The sequence below is a fragment of the Paramormyrops kingsleyae genome, chromosome 23 (assembly GCF_048594095.1).
Source record: "Paramormyrops kingsleyae isolate MSU_618 chromosome 23, PKINGS_0.4, whole genome shotgun sequence".
Classification (NCBI taxonomy): domain Eukaryota; kingdom Metazoa; phylum Chordata; class Actinopteri; order Osteoglossiformes; family Mormyridae; genus Paramormyrops; species Paramormyrops kingsleyae.
Genome location: NC_132819.1, coordinates 8,964,847 through 8,978,991, shown reverse-complemented (window position 1 = coordinate 8,978,991; position 14,145 = coordinate 8,964,847). Strand labels below are relative to the sequence as shown.

The 14,145-nt window shown below is 51.5% G+C and overlaps 1 protein-coding gene across 1 annotated transcript; it reads left to right on the top strand.

Moving 5' to 3' along the window:
- Positions 1 to 954: 954 nt before the first annotated feature.
- LOC111854261 (prolyl endopeptidase-like) lies at positions 955 to 10,883 on the top strand. The gene is made up of 15 exons (XM_023832052.2): positions 955 to 1,128; positions 1,795 to 1,869; positions 1,956 to 2,089; positions 2,511 to 2,641; positions 3,664 to 3,873; positions 4,333 to 4,454; positions 4,544 to 4,649; positions 4,992 to 5,183; positions 6,578 to 6,775; positions 7,207 to 7,310; positions 7,397 to 7,533; positions 7,672 to 7,766; positions 8,966 to 9,097; positions 9,655 to 9,811; positions 10,294 to 10,883. The coding sequence occupies exons 1-15, from the start codon at positions 958 to 960 to the stop codon at positions 10,586 to 10,588; spliced, it is 2,259 nt and encodes a 752-aa protein (XP_023687820.1). The 5' UTR covers positions 955 to 957; the 3' UTR covers positions 10,589 to 10,883.
- The last annotated feature ends 3,262 nt before the right edge of the window (positions 10,884 to 14,145 follow it).

Genomic DNA, 14,145 nt, shown 5'->3' with positions numbered 1-14,145 from the left:
CTCAGACACCCACAGGCCGGCCACATTTTTGCTCACTCCCAGCTCCCCGCCAGACAGTGCACGCTTTTGCACCCTGGATAACACTGCTATTGATCACCATGGAGAGGTATGATTCCACTACGAAAGCAGGGTGATGAATGCATGGTGAAGAATCGAATGACTCATCAGAGCGAAGGGCCTGACCTCAGGCAGGATCTCCCACGACTGCCCCCTTCTTTTACCAGAATCCAAGGCTACAGCCAGGACTGGCAGTTGGGAAAATACCTGTATGTCTCAACAGGAGAAAACCAGAGCTTGGCCCACAGTCCCACGGCAACGAGGAGCAGAAACACACATTGCTGTCACTGAGTGGGTGACAGGCACTCACGTTTCCCTGTTTTCAGACAGAGTAGCATGGACATCTCAGGGTGGGCTGCTGTCTGCTGATCATCTCGTTCAGTGACTTCTCTTTAGCTTTTGTTCTCCATCATGATGTTTAACGAGAACGGCCAAGCTCTTCTCACCAAACACAACATCTGACAGCTTTACTACTGTAGGTTGCCCGGGTAGCAGCCGGAAACAGCAGCGAGCTGCAGAATCACATTAACTGGTTGCTTATCATTACTTCAGGCTGAGAAACACTCTGCTAACCTGCACACGGACTGAGAAATGTAATGGTGCATCAGTGTTTTAAAACCTAGGAGTGCAACAGCAGAGTCCAAATATCATAAGGCATAAAAAGCACTTGTTTTGATCTTCATTTGTGAGTTTCACTACGGGAAGAAGAGAAATAGGGGCAGAGGACTTTTTGTTAAATAGGAGAATGAATCATTGCAGACAAACTACCCCTGATTTGGAAAAAAGCCGAAAGTTGTGTTGCTCAAGCGAACGCGAGGGCGGAGGGGTGTGTGTGTTTGGCCAAAGGGCTGCCCTCCCCCTGCTGAGTCTTCCGACGATGTCACTTCCTGTCTGCCGCCCATGCGGTGGAAGTTTTGCTTCCACTTTCGCTTTGAGCAGGAGTCAGATCAGCAGGAAGGTACCGTGGTTCTGAAGACGCTGCCCGGGGAACGGACAGACAGACGGACACGCAGAGCACTCTTGGTCACCATGGCTTTCGAGTACCCAGCCATCCGCAGGGACGACAGCAAGGTTGGCCTGGGTGTGGGGGGAGGGAGGGAGAGGGGATCCTTAAAGAAATATGTAAGGAGACAGAGCAGGAGCAGGAAGAGAATAGGCCTCAGCCCTGCACTAACAGTGTACAATCAGTCCGCTGGTCCACTGGGACACAGATTCACACGCCTTCAGCGGGGCAACGTGCAGCATTCAGCTCGGGACACTGCGGACACGGACATGGAGTAGCCTGATTTTCTTGTTCTCTTCACGCCCGTTCTTGAGTTGGCCCAGCGCATGGACTGCGCCTTTTCTTGTGCATTTCTGAGGAACCTGTGGCCACAGGGCAGGATCATGGTGTATGTATAGATCCCCTTTCTTCAGAAATTCACTGGAAATGCACGAGGAATGTTGCCTAGGGGTTAATGTCTGTCAGTCTGCATGACCCCCCCCCCCCCCCCCCCCCGTCAGATGCTCCCTCTGAGCGGTCACAGCCTTTTCCTTGTAATTCCGGCTCCTCCCTCTCACTGTGTGTTTGCACTGTACGCCCCTGTGAACGTGTGTGTGTGTGTGTATGTGTGTGTGTGCACCAGTATATCCTATTCCACTGCGTATGTCTGCAGGGATTACGCTGCTAGTGCACATCCCTGCACACACACACGCCTCACACCCCACCCAAACTACAGGTCCTGATCTCCCTCATAGGTGGACATGTATCACGGCGTGAAGGTGCCTGACCCTTATGCTTGGTTGGAGGACCCCGACAGCGAGGAGACCAAGGTATGTGCATCGTCGGGGCCAAACGTGCGAGCGGAGAGCCCCTCCCCCATGTAACAAGGCATGGTTCCTGTCCCGCTGCGGTCCAGGCCTTCGTGGAGGAGCAGAACAAGCTGACCATGCCCTACCTGGAGCAGTGCGCCATCAGGGAGAAGTTCCACCAGCGGCTGACGGATCTTTTTGACTATCCTAAGTACAGCTGTCCCTACAAACGGGGAGACAGGTAGGCAAATCCCAGACACATATGATATAGGGGGCAGGGGGAGGGGCACCCAGCAGGTCAGGGTTAGGGTAGTGGTCAGAATCTCAAAGGTTTCAACTGGCATGTCGGCAAAGTGATGTCACCGCTGGGCCCTTAAGCAGGGCCCTTAACCCCCAGTTGCTCCAGGAATTGTCTGACCCTGCTTTCTCAACAAATGTCCGTTAGCCAATGATATGCTTCAAATCAGTGAGTGACAGGGGAGGGGGCACTGTGGGGGCCAATCAGATTCCAGCTGGGGCCAATGGCCCCACCCCTGTCAGACGGGATGGCATAAGCGGGAGGAAAGCTGCAGGTGAGAGAAAGGTCAGCTGTCAGGGTCACATGACTTCACCCAGGCCTAGGACACCCAAACAACTCCCACCTTGCTGTGTCCCATCCGCAGGTACTTCTACTTCCACAATCAGGGCCTGCAGAATCAGGACGTTCTTTATGTCCAAGACTCTCTGGATGAACCTGCCTCTGTCTTCTTTGACCCAAACAAGCTTTCTGAGGACGGAACCGTCGCCTTGAAGAGTAAGTCTCCGCAGGGGCACCTAAAATCATGTGTACTGATATTATTATTACTATCTTGGGTCATGTCCTGTACGCACTGTGCTGGCCGCCACGCCGTCTCCTGTCATGTCCTGTACGCACTGTGCTGGCCGCCACGCCATCTCCTGTCATGTCCTGTACGCACTGTGCTGGCCGCCACGCCGTCTCCTGTCATGTCCTGTACGCACTGTGCTGGCCGCCACGCCGTCTCCTGTCATGTCCTGTACGCACTGTGCTGGCCTCCACGCCGTCTCCTGTCATGTCCTGTACGCACTGTGCTGGCCGCCACGCCGTCTCCGGTCATGTCCTGTACGCACTGTGCTGGCCGCCACGCCGTCTCCTGTCATGTCCTGTACGCACTGTGCTGGCCGCCACGCCGTCTCCTGTCATGTCCTGTACGCACTGTGCTGGCCTCCACGCCGTCTCCTGTCATGTCCTGTACGCACTGTGCTGGCCGCCACCCCGTCTCCTGTCGTGTCCTGTACGCACTGTGCTGGCCGCCACGCCGTGTCCTGTCATGTCCTGTACGCACTGTGATGGCCGCCACGCCGTCTCCGGTCATGTCCTGTACGCACTGTGCTGGCCGCCACGCCGTCTCCTGTCATGTCCTGTACGCACTGTGCTGGCCGCCACGCCGTCTCCGGTCATGTCCTGTACGCACTGTGCTGGCCGCCACGCCGTCTCCGGTCATGTCCTGTACGCACTGTGATGGCTGCCACGCCGTAATGTAAGAACATAAGAACATAAGAAATTTACAAACGAGAGGAGGCCATTCGGCCCATCAAGCTCGTTTGGGGAGAACTTAACTAATAGCTCAGAGTTGTTAAAATCTTATCTAGCTCTGATTTAAAGGAACCCAGGGTTTTAGCTTCCGCTACACTAGCAGGAAGACTATTGCATACTCTAACTACACGCTGTGTAAAGAAGTGCTTCCTCAAATTTGTTTTAAAATGTTCTCCCGAAAGTGCTATCTTAGATGCCACACTATCTTCTGCCCCCTGCAGTGGCCCGCCTCTCGGAGGAGTGTGAGTACTTTGCCTATGGGCTGAGCTCTGCCGGTTCTGACTGGGTAACTGTGCACTTCATGAGAGCCACGGACCTGACACCCCTCCCCGACACCCTGGAAAGGGTTAAGTTCAGCTGCCTGGCCTGGACCCACGATGCCCGCGGCATCTTCTACAATTGCTACCCCCAACAGGATGGCAAGGCTGATGGTGAGACCGGGGGGTCACTGGAATCTGGGGGGCGGGGGGGGGGGTTCCTGTTTATAGTAAATCAAGGTTTATACAGCTGCCAAATAATCTTTCTAGTCCCAAAGCATTTAACACGTGACGTAGCAGCAGCATTACAGAGAATCAAAGTCACTGACAGCGCTGCACGTGGATCATTAAAATGAAAGGCTGCTTTATTTCAAGATGGCGAAAGTAGGAAAGGTCATGGAAACTCTGAGGTGGAAACCAGCCCACACAGAAAATGTCCTACTAGCTTCCAAAACGCCCTGGGAATTTTGGGAACTGTTTGTGTTTAAGCCCTAAATGATTTAGTGTTTTATAGGAATTCCAAGCAAAAATCTATGGCATATTTATGGGCTGGTGTCCTGCACTGCCCGGGAATGAGCGAGTTTCGGTTCCAGCTCACCATCTCCACCACCACTGTTCTGGTTTCAATATCAGGCACAGAGACCACCTCTAACCTCAACCAGAAGCTCTACTACCATGTGATAGGCACCAGCCAATCAGAAGACACCCTGGTGGCGGAGTTTCCAGACCACCCCAAGTGGCATAGTGGGGTCACGGTAAACTGCGCGCTGCCCACACACAGCCTCCTGCCTGCGGCTTTATCGTCACAGACTCCAACATATCCCCCTCCCCCTGCCGCATACAGGTGTCCGACGACGGCAGGTACGCCGTGCTGTCCATCACCGAGGGCTGTGAGCCCGTCAACCAGCTGTGGTACTGCGACCTACAGCAACTGCCCAATGGAATCACAGGTGAGCCGCACTGCACCCAACCCATAAACACCCAAGAGCTCAGTTTGACAGCAAATTAGAATATGGAGAAAGACACACAGGCAGAGGCATTGGAGGGGCATGAATACCATGACGGATTCAAGGGGCCCAGCACTTGGGACCCCAAAATTTAGGGGGCCCAAGGTCACATTTTCTGAAGGGGCCCGGGATTTCTAACTACACTAGTTGGCACAAATTTCATTGATCCTTTCACCAATGCATGCACACATATTTACCTGATGGGTGTGTTTAAGGCAGATACTGTACACACACAGAGTCCTCTCCACTGCAGGAAAACCAACATACCGCTCCCTCTGTCATCAGGCCTGCTGCCGTGGGTGAAGCTCGTGAATAACTTTGAGGCGCAGTACACCTACATCACCAACGAGGGCAGCGTCTTCACCTTCCGCACCAATCTGCAGGCGCCCCGGTATAGAGTCATCAACATCGACCTGCAGAAACCTGAGCCAGATAACTGGAGAAGCCTCATTCCGCAGCACGATAAGGATGTGCTGGGTGAGTGGCCAGCCACAGGGGCTGGGGCGTAACACAAGGGTTCCAAAAACAGAAGGAGTATTAAAGGAGTACTGCAGTAGTCAAAAGCTGTAAGGTCCCTATCAGCAAACATATACTGTAGCTATATACAAAGCTTTTATTTTAATGAAATTTCCACTGTAATTGAAATAAAACATATTTCAGAGGGAATAATGGAAAAAAGACAACCCAGACCAAGGAAATTAGATGCCAGCAAATCAGCAGTAAAACTTAATTACCTTGAAGATTTAACAGATTGCAAGTAGCAGGTGATATACGATAGATGCTGGATCCCCCCACCAGTAAATTCCTGGTACAGCAATGCTGTTGCACAAACGTGAAGGCATCATGGAGAGATGGGCCGAGATAATGCAGAGTGAAGGGGGCGGGCAAAGAAATCCAGCGCAGTGAGTCATGTCTCCATGACAACAGACACAATGTTTGTTAATCAGCCTTTATCCTTGTATTCCACCTCAAGTACTGTAATCCAAAAATGCATCTTAGTCTGCTTAGTTGGCTAACACTTAAATTTATCATTTCTTCCTATTGCGAGTAATATTAAATGCACTTTTTAGCCGGTACAGCTTGTCATTTTAAGTGTTTATTTGGTGGGATTTTGGGCTGATGCAGTTCAGTGTTTGATCTTTGCTTAACGGTAACAATGCAGTGATCCTACGCCTGTTGCGGCTTTAAAAGGCGACACTGATTCAGCCCTTAACCAAGCAGCTTGGGGCCGCAGAGCCGCGGGAGTAGCTGTGTGGTGTCAGACTCCGGGCCGCTCCGCAGGACAGGGGGGGGTCTGCTGTCCGCTGTCACCTACACGCTTCCCAAAGTGGAAAATGACCAGTCAGCTGTGGTAGGAATATTCAGATCACATGAGCCATCGACCTAATGTCTGTTTAGCTGTAGTCTCTGCTCCATGGGAGCCGTAAAGGGAGGGAAGGTTAAGACGAATCCTTACTCAGGGGCCCAAAAAATATGGATTGGTCTGGGTTGGGGGTTCAATATGACAGGCATTCACGAGGCCCAGATTCTCTAGCAGCGCCCCTGCTCTGTTCACATCTGCTGTCTTCCTGTTTGAGTGTGTATATATTACATTGTGGGGACATGCGATAAAAAACCTGTTATTTACATGATGTGGGAAAAAAAATTTCAGTTCCCAAAAGTGGAAATTTTTAATTTCATAAAAATGTGTGACTGCAATCAAAACACTAAAAATGCCAAAAGTCTTGTTTTTGGTTGGGTTACTTATGGTTAAGCTTAGGGCTGGGTTAGGGGTTAGGGTGTCATAGTTGGGATTCAAGTTATGCCCATAGAAATGAACGAAGAGTCCCCACAGAGATATAGACACCTAATTTGTGTGTGTTTGTGTGTAGGTTTCGTGTCGTGTATCAATCAGAACTTCCTGCTGGTGAACTACATGCATGACGTGAAGGACGTCCTGCAGCTCGTTGAGCTGTCATCAGGGGATCTGCTGAAGAACCTGCCTCTGGACGTGGGCACCGTGGTAGGCCTCAGCTGCAAGAAGAAACACGCCGACTTCTTCTACAAGTTTACATCCTTCACCACCCCAGGTACTCCTCTCCCCCCAACATCCAGGAACTGTACCCCATCCATCTGCTATTCATATCTGCTGTTGAGACACTATCCATCACTATCCCCCCCTCCCCCGATACTGCAGCCACACATCTTCCTTTCACTTACTGTGCAAATGTATGTAGCCCATCAGGAAGTCGGACGCAGTGCACCCTCAGGAACTCCACTCCATCCATCTCCTACACCTTCACATCTCTCAGCACCTGAGCGGTGACCCCTCAGAGGGAGGCAGGACATAGGGCCCTCATGGGTGCTACCTGGGTCTGGTCCTGACAGTTCTGAGGGTTCTAGGTTTGGGTTGGACACTAGGGCAGTTCCACCAAAACAGTGGTCATGATAGAAAGGCAGATATGCAGGATGAATGAAGGTTGGGCATTGATGTGCTTATCTGCCACGCTTGTCGCTGTAGGGATTATCTATCACTGCGACCTAAGCCTGCCATCTCCGGAGCCCACAATCTTCAGACAGGTGGAGGTGAAGGGCATCGACAGGACCGACTATGAGACCATCCAGGTAAGACGCATTCACCTGCGAACGGAGTGAGGGTCACGCAGTACACATACTGTATGCTGGAGCGTATCTGCCTACCTGCCTTCCAGGTGTTCTACCCCAGCAAGGATGGCACCAAGATCCCCATGTTCCTGGTGCATGCTCGTGGCATCCAGAAGGACGGCTCGCACCCCGTGTTCCTCTACGGATACGGCGGCTTTGAAAACTGTATTCAGCCCTACTACAAGTCAGCACCTCCAAGCGTTTGTTTTGTCTGTTAGTGAGCAGTACTGTAGCACATGAAGATCCTTTCCAGGGTCTCTATGTATATATTTGCTAATATCTGTATTGTGTAAGTGTACCTCTATATCCTGATCCCCCCCAGTGTGGCCTACTTGCTGTTCGTGAGACATGTGGGGGGCATCCTGGCTGTGGCCAACATTCGGGGAGGAGGAGAATATGGACAAACCTGGCACAAAGGTACCCTGAGGGCAAAGGAGATCTTAGCAGGCTGGGCAGCACAGAAGCCAGAGCTGACAGCCCAACACCTCATTTTCTTTGTAGGGGTCCTCCCTGATGACCTCTGATTGGTCCCTGTGCATGACTCTGTATTCCTTGATGACATCTGATTGGTCCCCGTGCATCAAAATGTCCCCTTTGATGACATCTGATTGGTCCCTGTACATCACCCTGTCCCCCTTGATGACCTCTGATTGGTCCCTGTACATCACCCTGTCCCCCTTGATGACCTCTGATTGGTCCCTGTGCATCACAGTGTCCCCCTTGATGACCTCTGATTGGTCCCTGTGCATGACTCTGTATTCCTTGATGACATCTGATTGGTCCCCGTGCATCATAATGTCCCCTTTGATGACCTCTGATTGGTCCCTGTGCATCACAGTGTCCCCCTTGATGACCTCTGATTGGTCCCTGTACATCACCCTGTCCCCCTTGATGACCTCTGATTGGTCCCTGTACATCACCCTGTCCCCCTTGATGACCTCTGATTGGTCCCTGTGCATCACAGTGTCCCCCTTGATGACCTCTGATTGGTCCCTGTGCATGACTCTGTATTCCTTAATGACATCTGATTGGTCCCCGTGCATCAAAATGTCCCCTTTGATGACCTCTGATTGGTCCCTGTGCATCACAGTGTCCCCCTTGATGACCTCTGATTGGTCCCTGTACATCACCCTGTCCCCCTTGATGACCTCTGATTGGTCCCTGTACATCACCCTGTCCCCCTTGATGACCTCTGATTGGTCCCTGCACATCACCCTGTCCCCCTTGATGACCTCTGATTGGTCCCTGTGCATCACAGTGTCCCCCTTGATGACCTCTGATTGGTCCCTGCACATCACCCTGTCCCCCTTGATGGCCTCTGATTGGTCCCTGCACATCACCCTGTCCCCCTTGATGACCTCTGATTGGTCCCTGCACATCACCCTGTCCCCCTTGATGACCTCTGATTGGTCCCTGCACATCACCCTGTCCCCCTTGATGACCTCTGATTAGTCCCTGTACATCACCATGTCCCCCTTGATGACCTCTGATTGGTCCCTGTACATCACAGTGTCCCCCTTGATGACCTCTGATTGGTCCCTATACATCACCGTGTGCTCCTTGATGACCTCTGATTGGTCCCTGTGCATCACCATGTCCCCCTTCTTCCCACACAGCTGGTTCCCTTGGGAAAAAACAAAACTGCTTTGACGATTTCCAGTGTGCGGCGGAGTACCTGATCCGTGAGGGTTACACATCTGCCAGTCGAATTGCCATCAACGGGGCCTCAAACGGGGGTCTGCTCGTGGGTAAGGCTCAGGCTGAGGGACATCAGCTGAGGGACATCAGCGGCTGCCTGTACGCGGTATAGGGGCTTCTACAGAGAAGGGCTCTGCCATTACTTCCGCTTTGTCATTGTCTCCAATGCTGAATTCATCACTTTGGGCCTGTAACAGTTACACGCCCCAGTTTCGGGTAAATTTACATTTTATTCTCATGTTTTTGAGCAATCTCCATACAGACAGGAAATTAAGCGCTAACTGAATGATTTAACCAGAAGGATGGCTGTAAATAAGGGCCTATTACAGACACGGCCGCTTCCCTAAATCATGCTGGTGTGAGAACCGGTGTCTTTGCTGAGTTCTTATCTTACACGGCTGAATCTTTCACACGCTCACGATGAACACGGAGTAGAACAGCGACGAGGTCACTCAGCACGTTAGCTCAGGTAGCCAATATCCTGTTCAACCAATTTCCATTCATTCTTATTTTCATCACATTCTCACCCAGGTAGTGTTTTAACTCTGCAAAATGCCAGATCCACTTGTGCAAATGTGCTAACCCCCCCTCCCATGACTGTGACCAGGGGCCTGTGTGAACCAGAGGCCAGAGCTCTTCGGTTGTGCTGTGGCTGAGGTGGGCGTCATGGACATGCTCAAGTTTCACAAGTTCACTATTGGCCATGCCTGGACAACCGACTACGGCTGTGCGGACGATCCTGAACAATTCCAGTGGCTGATAGAGTGAGTCTGACGATGCACAACCACACACACACAAAATAAAATAACAGGGTTTATAAACATAATACACACACACATTTGTATTTATATCACTATGGGGAATCTCCATTCATTTCTATGGGAAAAACCCTAATCCGGACCCAAGGTCAGAATGCTTTCCTCATAATTATTAGACTTATGCTCTTGCAGACACCCTGTCTCACTCATACTCCCCATCCCTCTGCCTCCATCACGCTCCCCATCCCTCTGCCTCCATCACGTTCCCCATCCCTCTGCCTCCATCACGATCTCCATCCCTGTCTCATTCATGCTCTCCATCCCTCTGCCTCCATCACGCTCCCCATCCCTCTGCCTCCATCACGCTCCCCATCCCTCTGCCTCCATCACGTTCCCCATCCCTCTGCCTCCATCACGATCTCCATCCCTGTCTCACTCATGCTCTCCATCCCTCTGCCTCCATCACACTCTCCTCCATCCCTCCCCAGGTACTCCCCCCTGCACAACTTGCCTCCCGCCCCGTATCAGGGCCTCCCCTATCCCGCTATGCTGCTGCTCACAGCTGACCATGACGACCGTGTGGTTCCTCTGCACACACTGAAGTATTGCGCCACCCTGCAGTACAGTGTGGGGAACAGCCCGGTGCAGACGCAGCCGCTGATGGTTCGGGTGGACACCCGCAGCGGGCATGGCGCGGGCAAGCCCACCGCCAAGGCCATCCTGGAGTACACCCATATCTTCTCCTTCATTGCACAGACCCTGGGCCTCTCATGGAAGGAGTAAAGATGGAGGTAGAGCAGGTGTCGAGTTAGGAGCAGGAATTGGAGGTCTGATGTGTGTTTACAGGCCATTTTAATACGATGAAAGAATGATACCATGCAGGTGAGAGAAAGGTCAGGTCATTTCCATTTATCACATTCAAACTGCCAAATTCTAACCTCGATACTCCTGAAATAACTAAGAAAAGTATAATAGCTACATATATGCTTTTATAGGCCTTTACTGTAATTCTTACTGTGTCTTATGAGACTCAGTCATCAAGCCAAAGCAATTTACCATAAAGCACTTCTCCTCATAATACGATGACTCACGTTTTTTTATTATAGATATTATACATTCAACTTCCAGCTGCATATTCAGAGCACTGTTGTGGATAAATATTACCTAGGGAATTCTAAAAATATTATTTTACCCATGATTTCAGTAAATATCTATAATAATGGGACTAAATCATTGGGTAGAAATAACAAACGTTTTCCTTTATGCCGTTTAAACATTTGATTAAAAAGCGCACATGTATGTGATGGTGCAAATAGATCGGAGACCCTAGATGGCAGCAGAAAGCCGGCTGTTACCGCACACACGCGTGAAATATTGCGAGGAATAGCTGTAATGCGCGAGATAGCCACCAGATGGCAGTGCGTCATTACATTCGCGGAGAGCTCCTGTACTAGAGCGCTCGGCGAGCAGCGGTAATGCTGCTCAATCACTGTTGCTTACCGGTTAAATAAAGCAGGTGGCCCCCAGAGAACAACCACGCCGGGCTTAAATGTCACCCTTAGTCACAATCCTGGTTGCTTCAGCAAGCAAATGCACCATCAACCTCCGCAGCTTTGATAAAGCTTAGTGATGCCAGGTGTACACTGGAGGAGACTCCGGTGAGGAACAGGAGAGGAGCTGAAAGGTGTTAGCATGACAGCAGGACATGAGGGCGACCATAACCTCTGCTGACAGGGATGAGGGGGCAGTTAGGCTTTGGATGAGTATACTGTGTAGCTTCTGGAAAGCCCTGATCTATTTCTGCTGTGTGTGTTTGTAGTAGAGCACCTGTTTCCTCCCTGTCACTCTGCCCCCCGCCCTGATGATCTCAGGCCCCAGGGCTAGGTCCCTCCCCAGGCAGACATAGCTTAAGAGGCCCAGATACCCCAGCCGTCTCACCCCAGAAGGGGCCAGATTAGCTCAGAAAGCCGCTGGATTGCTTCTCCTTCACACTGAGTTAGAGGTACAGCACAGACCCTCATTAATCCAGGGGAGGGGGCTCGCCTGCACTCGCCCTCTGTCTGAAGGGGGCACTGCGGTGCTTAAGATCAGCATCTGTGAGATCCTCAGCTGCCAGAATCAAAGAGGGTTTTCTGAGGAAGCTTTGCAGAGACCGTCGCTCTCCTACAGGGCGGAGGGGGGGGGGTTAGGGTTGGGTGCCGTTTCATTGGGTTTGGATCCCCGATTCTCCAGGCCTTCAAGTCCTTGACACTGAACCTCAAAGGCTTCCATACTCTAAGCTCGGCCATTCACTCGCCCTCTGTCTCCTGCCCCCCTCCCCCTTCCTAGGTGTTTCTGAATTTCCTTGCAGCTTGTGTTAAATGTAAAACCACCCTGATTGGCTGAGCCGCATCTGGGTGCTGATGATGCCGTGACCTCTGACCTCTTGCTCAGCAGGGGCAGTGTGCTGTGCAGGCCGGCATGCGGGAATTACAGTGTCTAACACCCAGGGTTAAGGGAGAGCCGCAGTGCACAGGGTGCCACTGTCTGAATTTCTCAGATACGCCCATGGACACCCTCAGACTCCCTCACACACAAAGCAGCGGCAATCTGCCCTAACGCTCTTCCGCCCGCAGGTCCCCAACGCAGACAAATGGCACTGTGGGGCCGTGGCGGCATCAGTCACATAAAACTGTGACACTTGCAGTCCAAGGCAGACCCATGATTTATGGAGGGTTGGCTGTACCTGTGTGCTCCTGCCGACACGGGAGGCAGCTACCTGGACGCAGGAGGAACATAAAGATAAAACTCATTAATTCACAGCTCCCTCCTAAACCTCAACAAAACCTCAATAAAAAAAAATTATTTTTTATTTTCCTGCAGCTCCACAAACACGCACACAGGCACACAAATTGGCGTACCTATCTAAATGGGGACCATCCATTCATTTCTATGGGAAAAACCCTAATCCCAATCACAACACCCTTAACCGGAAGTAACCAAACAAAATATGTCGTTTGATGTTTTTAGATTTTTTTGATTGCAATCACAGATCTTTATAAAATTGAGGTTCCCCTTGTGGGGACCATAAAAATGGGACATTTGGTCTCAGTGATACTGACATGGACACACACACACACACACACAAATAGCCCATCAGGAAAATTATGGGTAGCTGCAGCATAATAAATTGAAATTCCACCAGTAAAGCGAGTGTTCAAGTGGCTTTGAAGTAAAAATTATATACAGAACGGAGAAAGACAGGAGAGGCAGCAGCAGGAGCCGGGAGAGGAAAGGGAACCTGCAGGCCGGTGGCCATTTATCTGATTATTGAACAAAGAATGAAAATTTAATGGAGGATCATTTGTTTCATTTTCCTGAAACCACTTAACTAATGCAAGGTCACAGGACGCTGGGTCCCAGGGGCCACATGCATTGGACTGCGGTCCGTCACATGGCACACGCACCATAAGCGCGACTCGGAGACAGCAGCCCTGCTCTCCAATAACCCCGTGAGTGAGATGTGCTGGTAAAAAGCTCAGTGTTTTGTCAGGTGATGTAAGACGGACCTGCGGCTCGATGTCAGAAAGACAGAGCAGATGGGGATGGACTTCAGGCAGAGCAGAGCCGCTGACCGCTGTGAACGTGGGCGCGGTACAGCTCTGTACGTACTGGGGAACCCGCATGGACGACAAGCCGGACTGCGCGGCGACACAAAAGGAGGCTGCTGGGAAGCGCAGAGTGGACCGTCCTCGCTGCCTGTGGGCTGCAAACCACCACACACGTAGCATTAAGGTGGGGCGGGTCAGTGGGCAAAATGGACTTGAGGAAGCCAAGCTCTGTCACAGCACTGAGCCTGGGCTCCTTGGAAGGCGTACTCTGTGTGTAGGGGCCTGTCCTGGGCTCCTTGGAAGGCGTACTCTGTGTGTAGGGGCCTGTCCTGGGCTCCTTGGAAGGCGTACTCTGTGTGTAGGGGCCTGTCCTGGGCTCCAGCAGAGGAGCATCTTCAGCAGGCAGCCCATCTGCTCGTGATGTCCAGCGGGGTCTTCAGAGGCTTCCCTGTGCTCACTGTCACCCGTTTGCTGTCCAGGCAGCCCTAAGTACCCAGGTGAGAGGGCACCAAGCCAGGTCTCTGTCTCCGCACTGTACTGTGCCACCTTACAGCACCATGCAGTATCATGGGGGGGCATAAGTCTAGATTTATTTATTTTTATTTTGTGGGAGGGAACATTCAATCCCCATACACTAAACCGGGCAAGAATCGAACCCATAACCCTGGAGTGACACCAACCAGGCCACCCCTGGTGATATACATCCCATCAACAGAACCACAAAATCCTTATTAGCGGTGCATTCAGCCT

Bases quoted from the DNA above. Each gene is read 5' to 3' on its own strand.
- LOC111854261 (XM_023832052.2), top strand. From the start codon at position 958: ATGCGGTGGAAGTTTTGCTTCCACTTTCGCTTTGAGCAGGAGTCAGAT. The intron at 2,090-2,510 runs GTAGGCAAATCC...TCCCATCCGCAG, and splicing joins CCCTACAAACGGGGAGACAG to GTACTTCTACTTCCACAATC. The intron at 6,776-7,206 runs GTACTCCTCTCC...TTGTCGCTGTAG, and splicing joins TACATCCTTCACCACCCCAG to GGATTATCTATCACTGCGAC.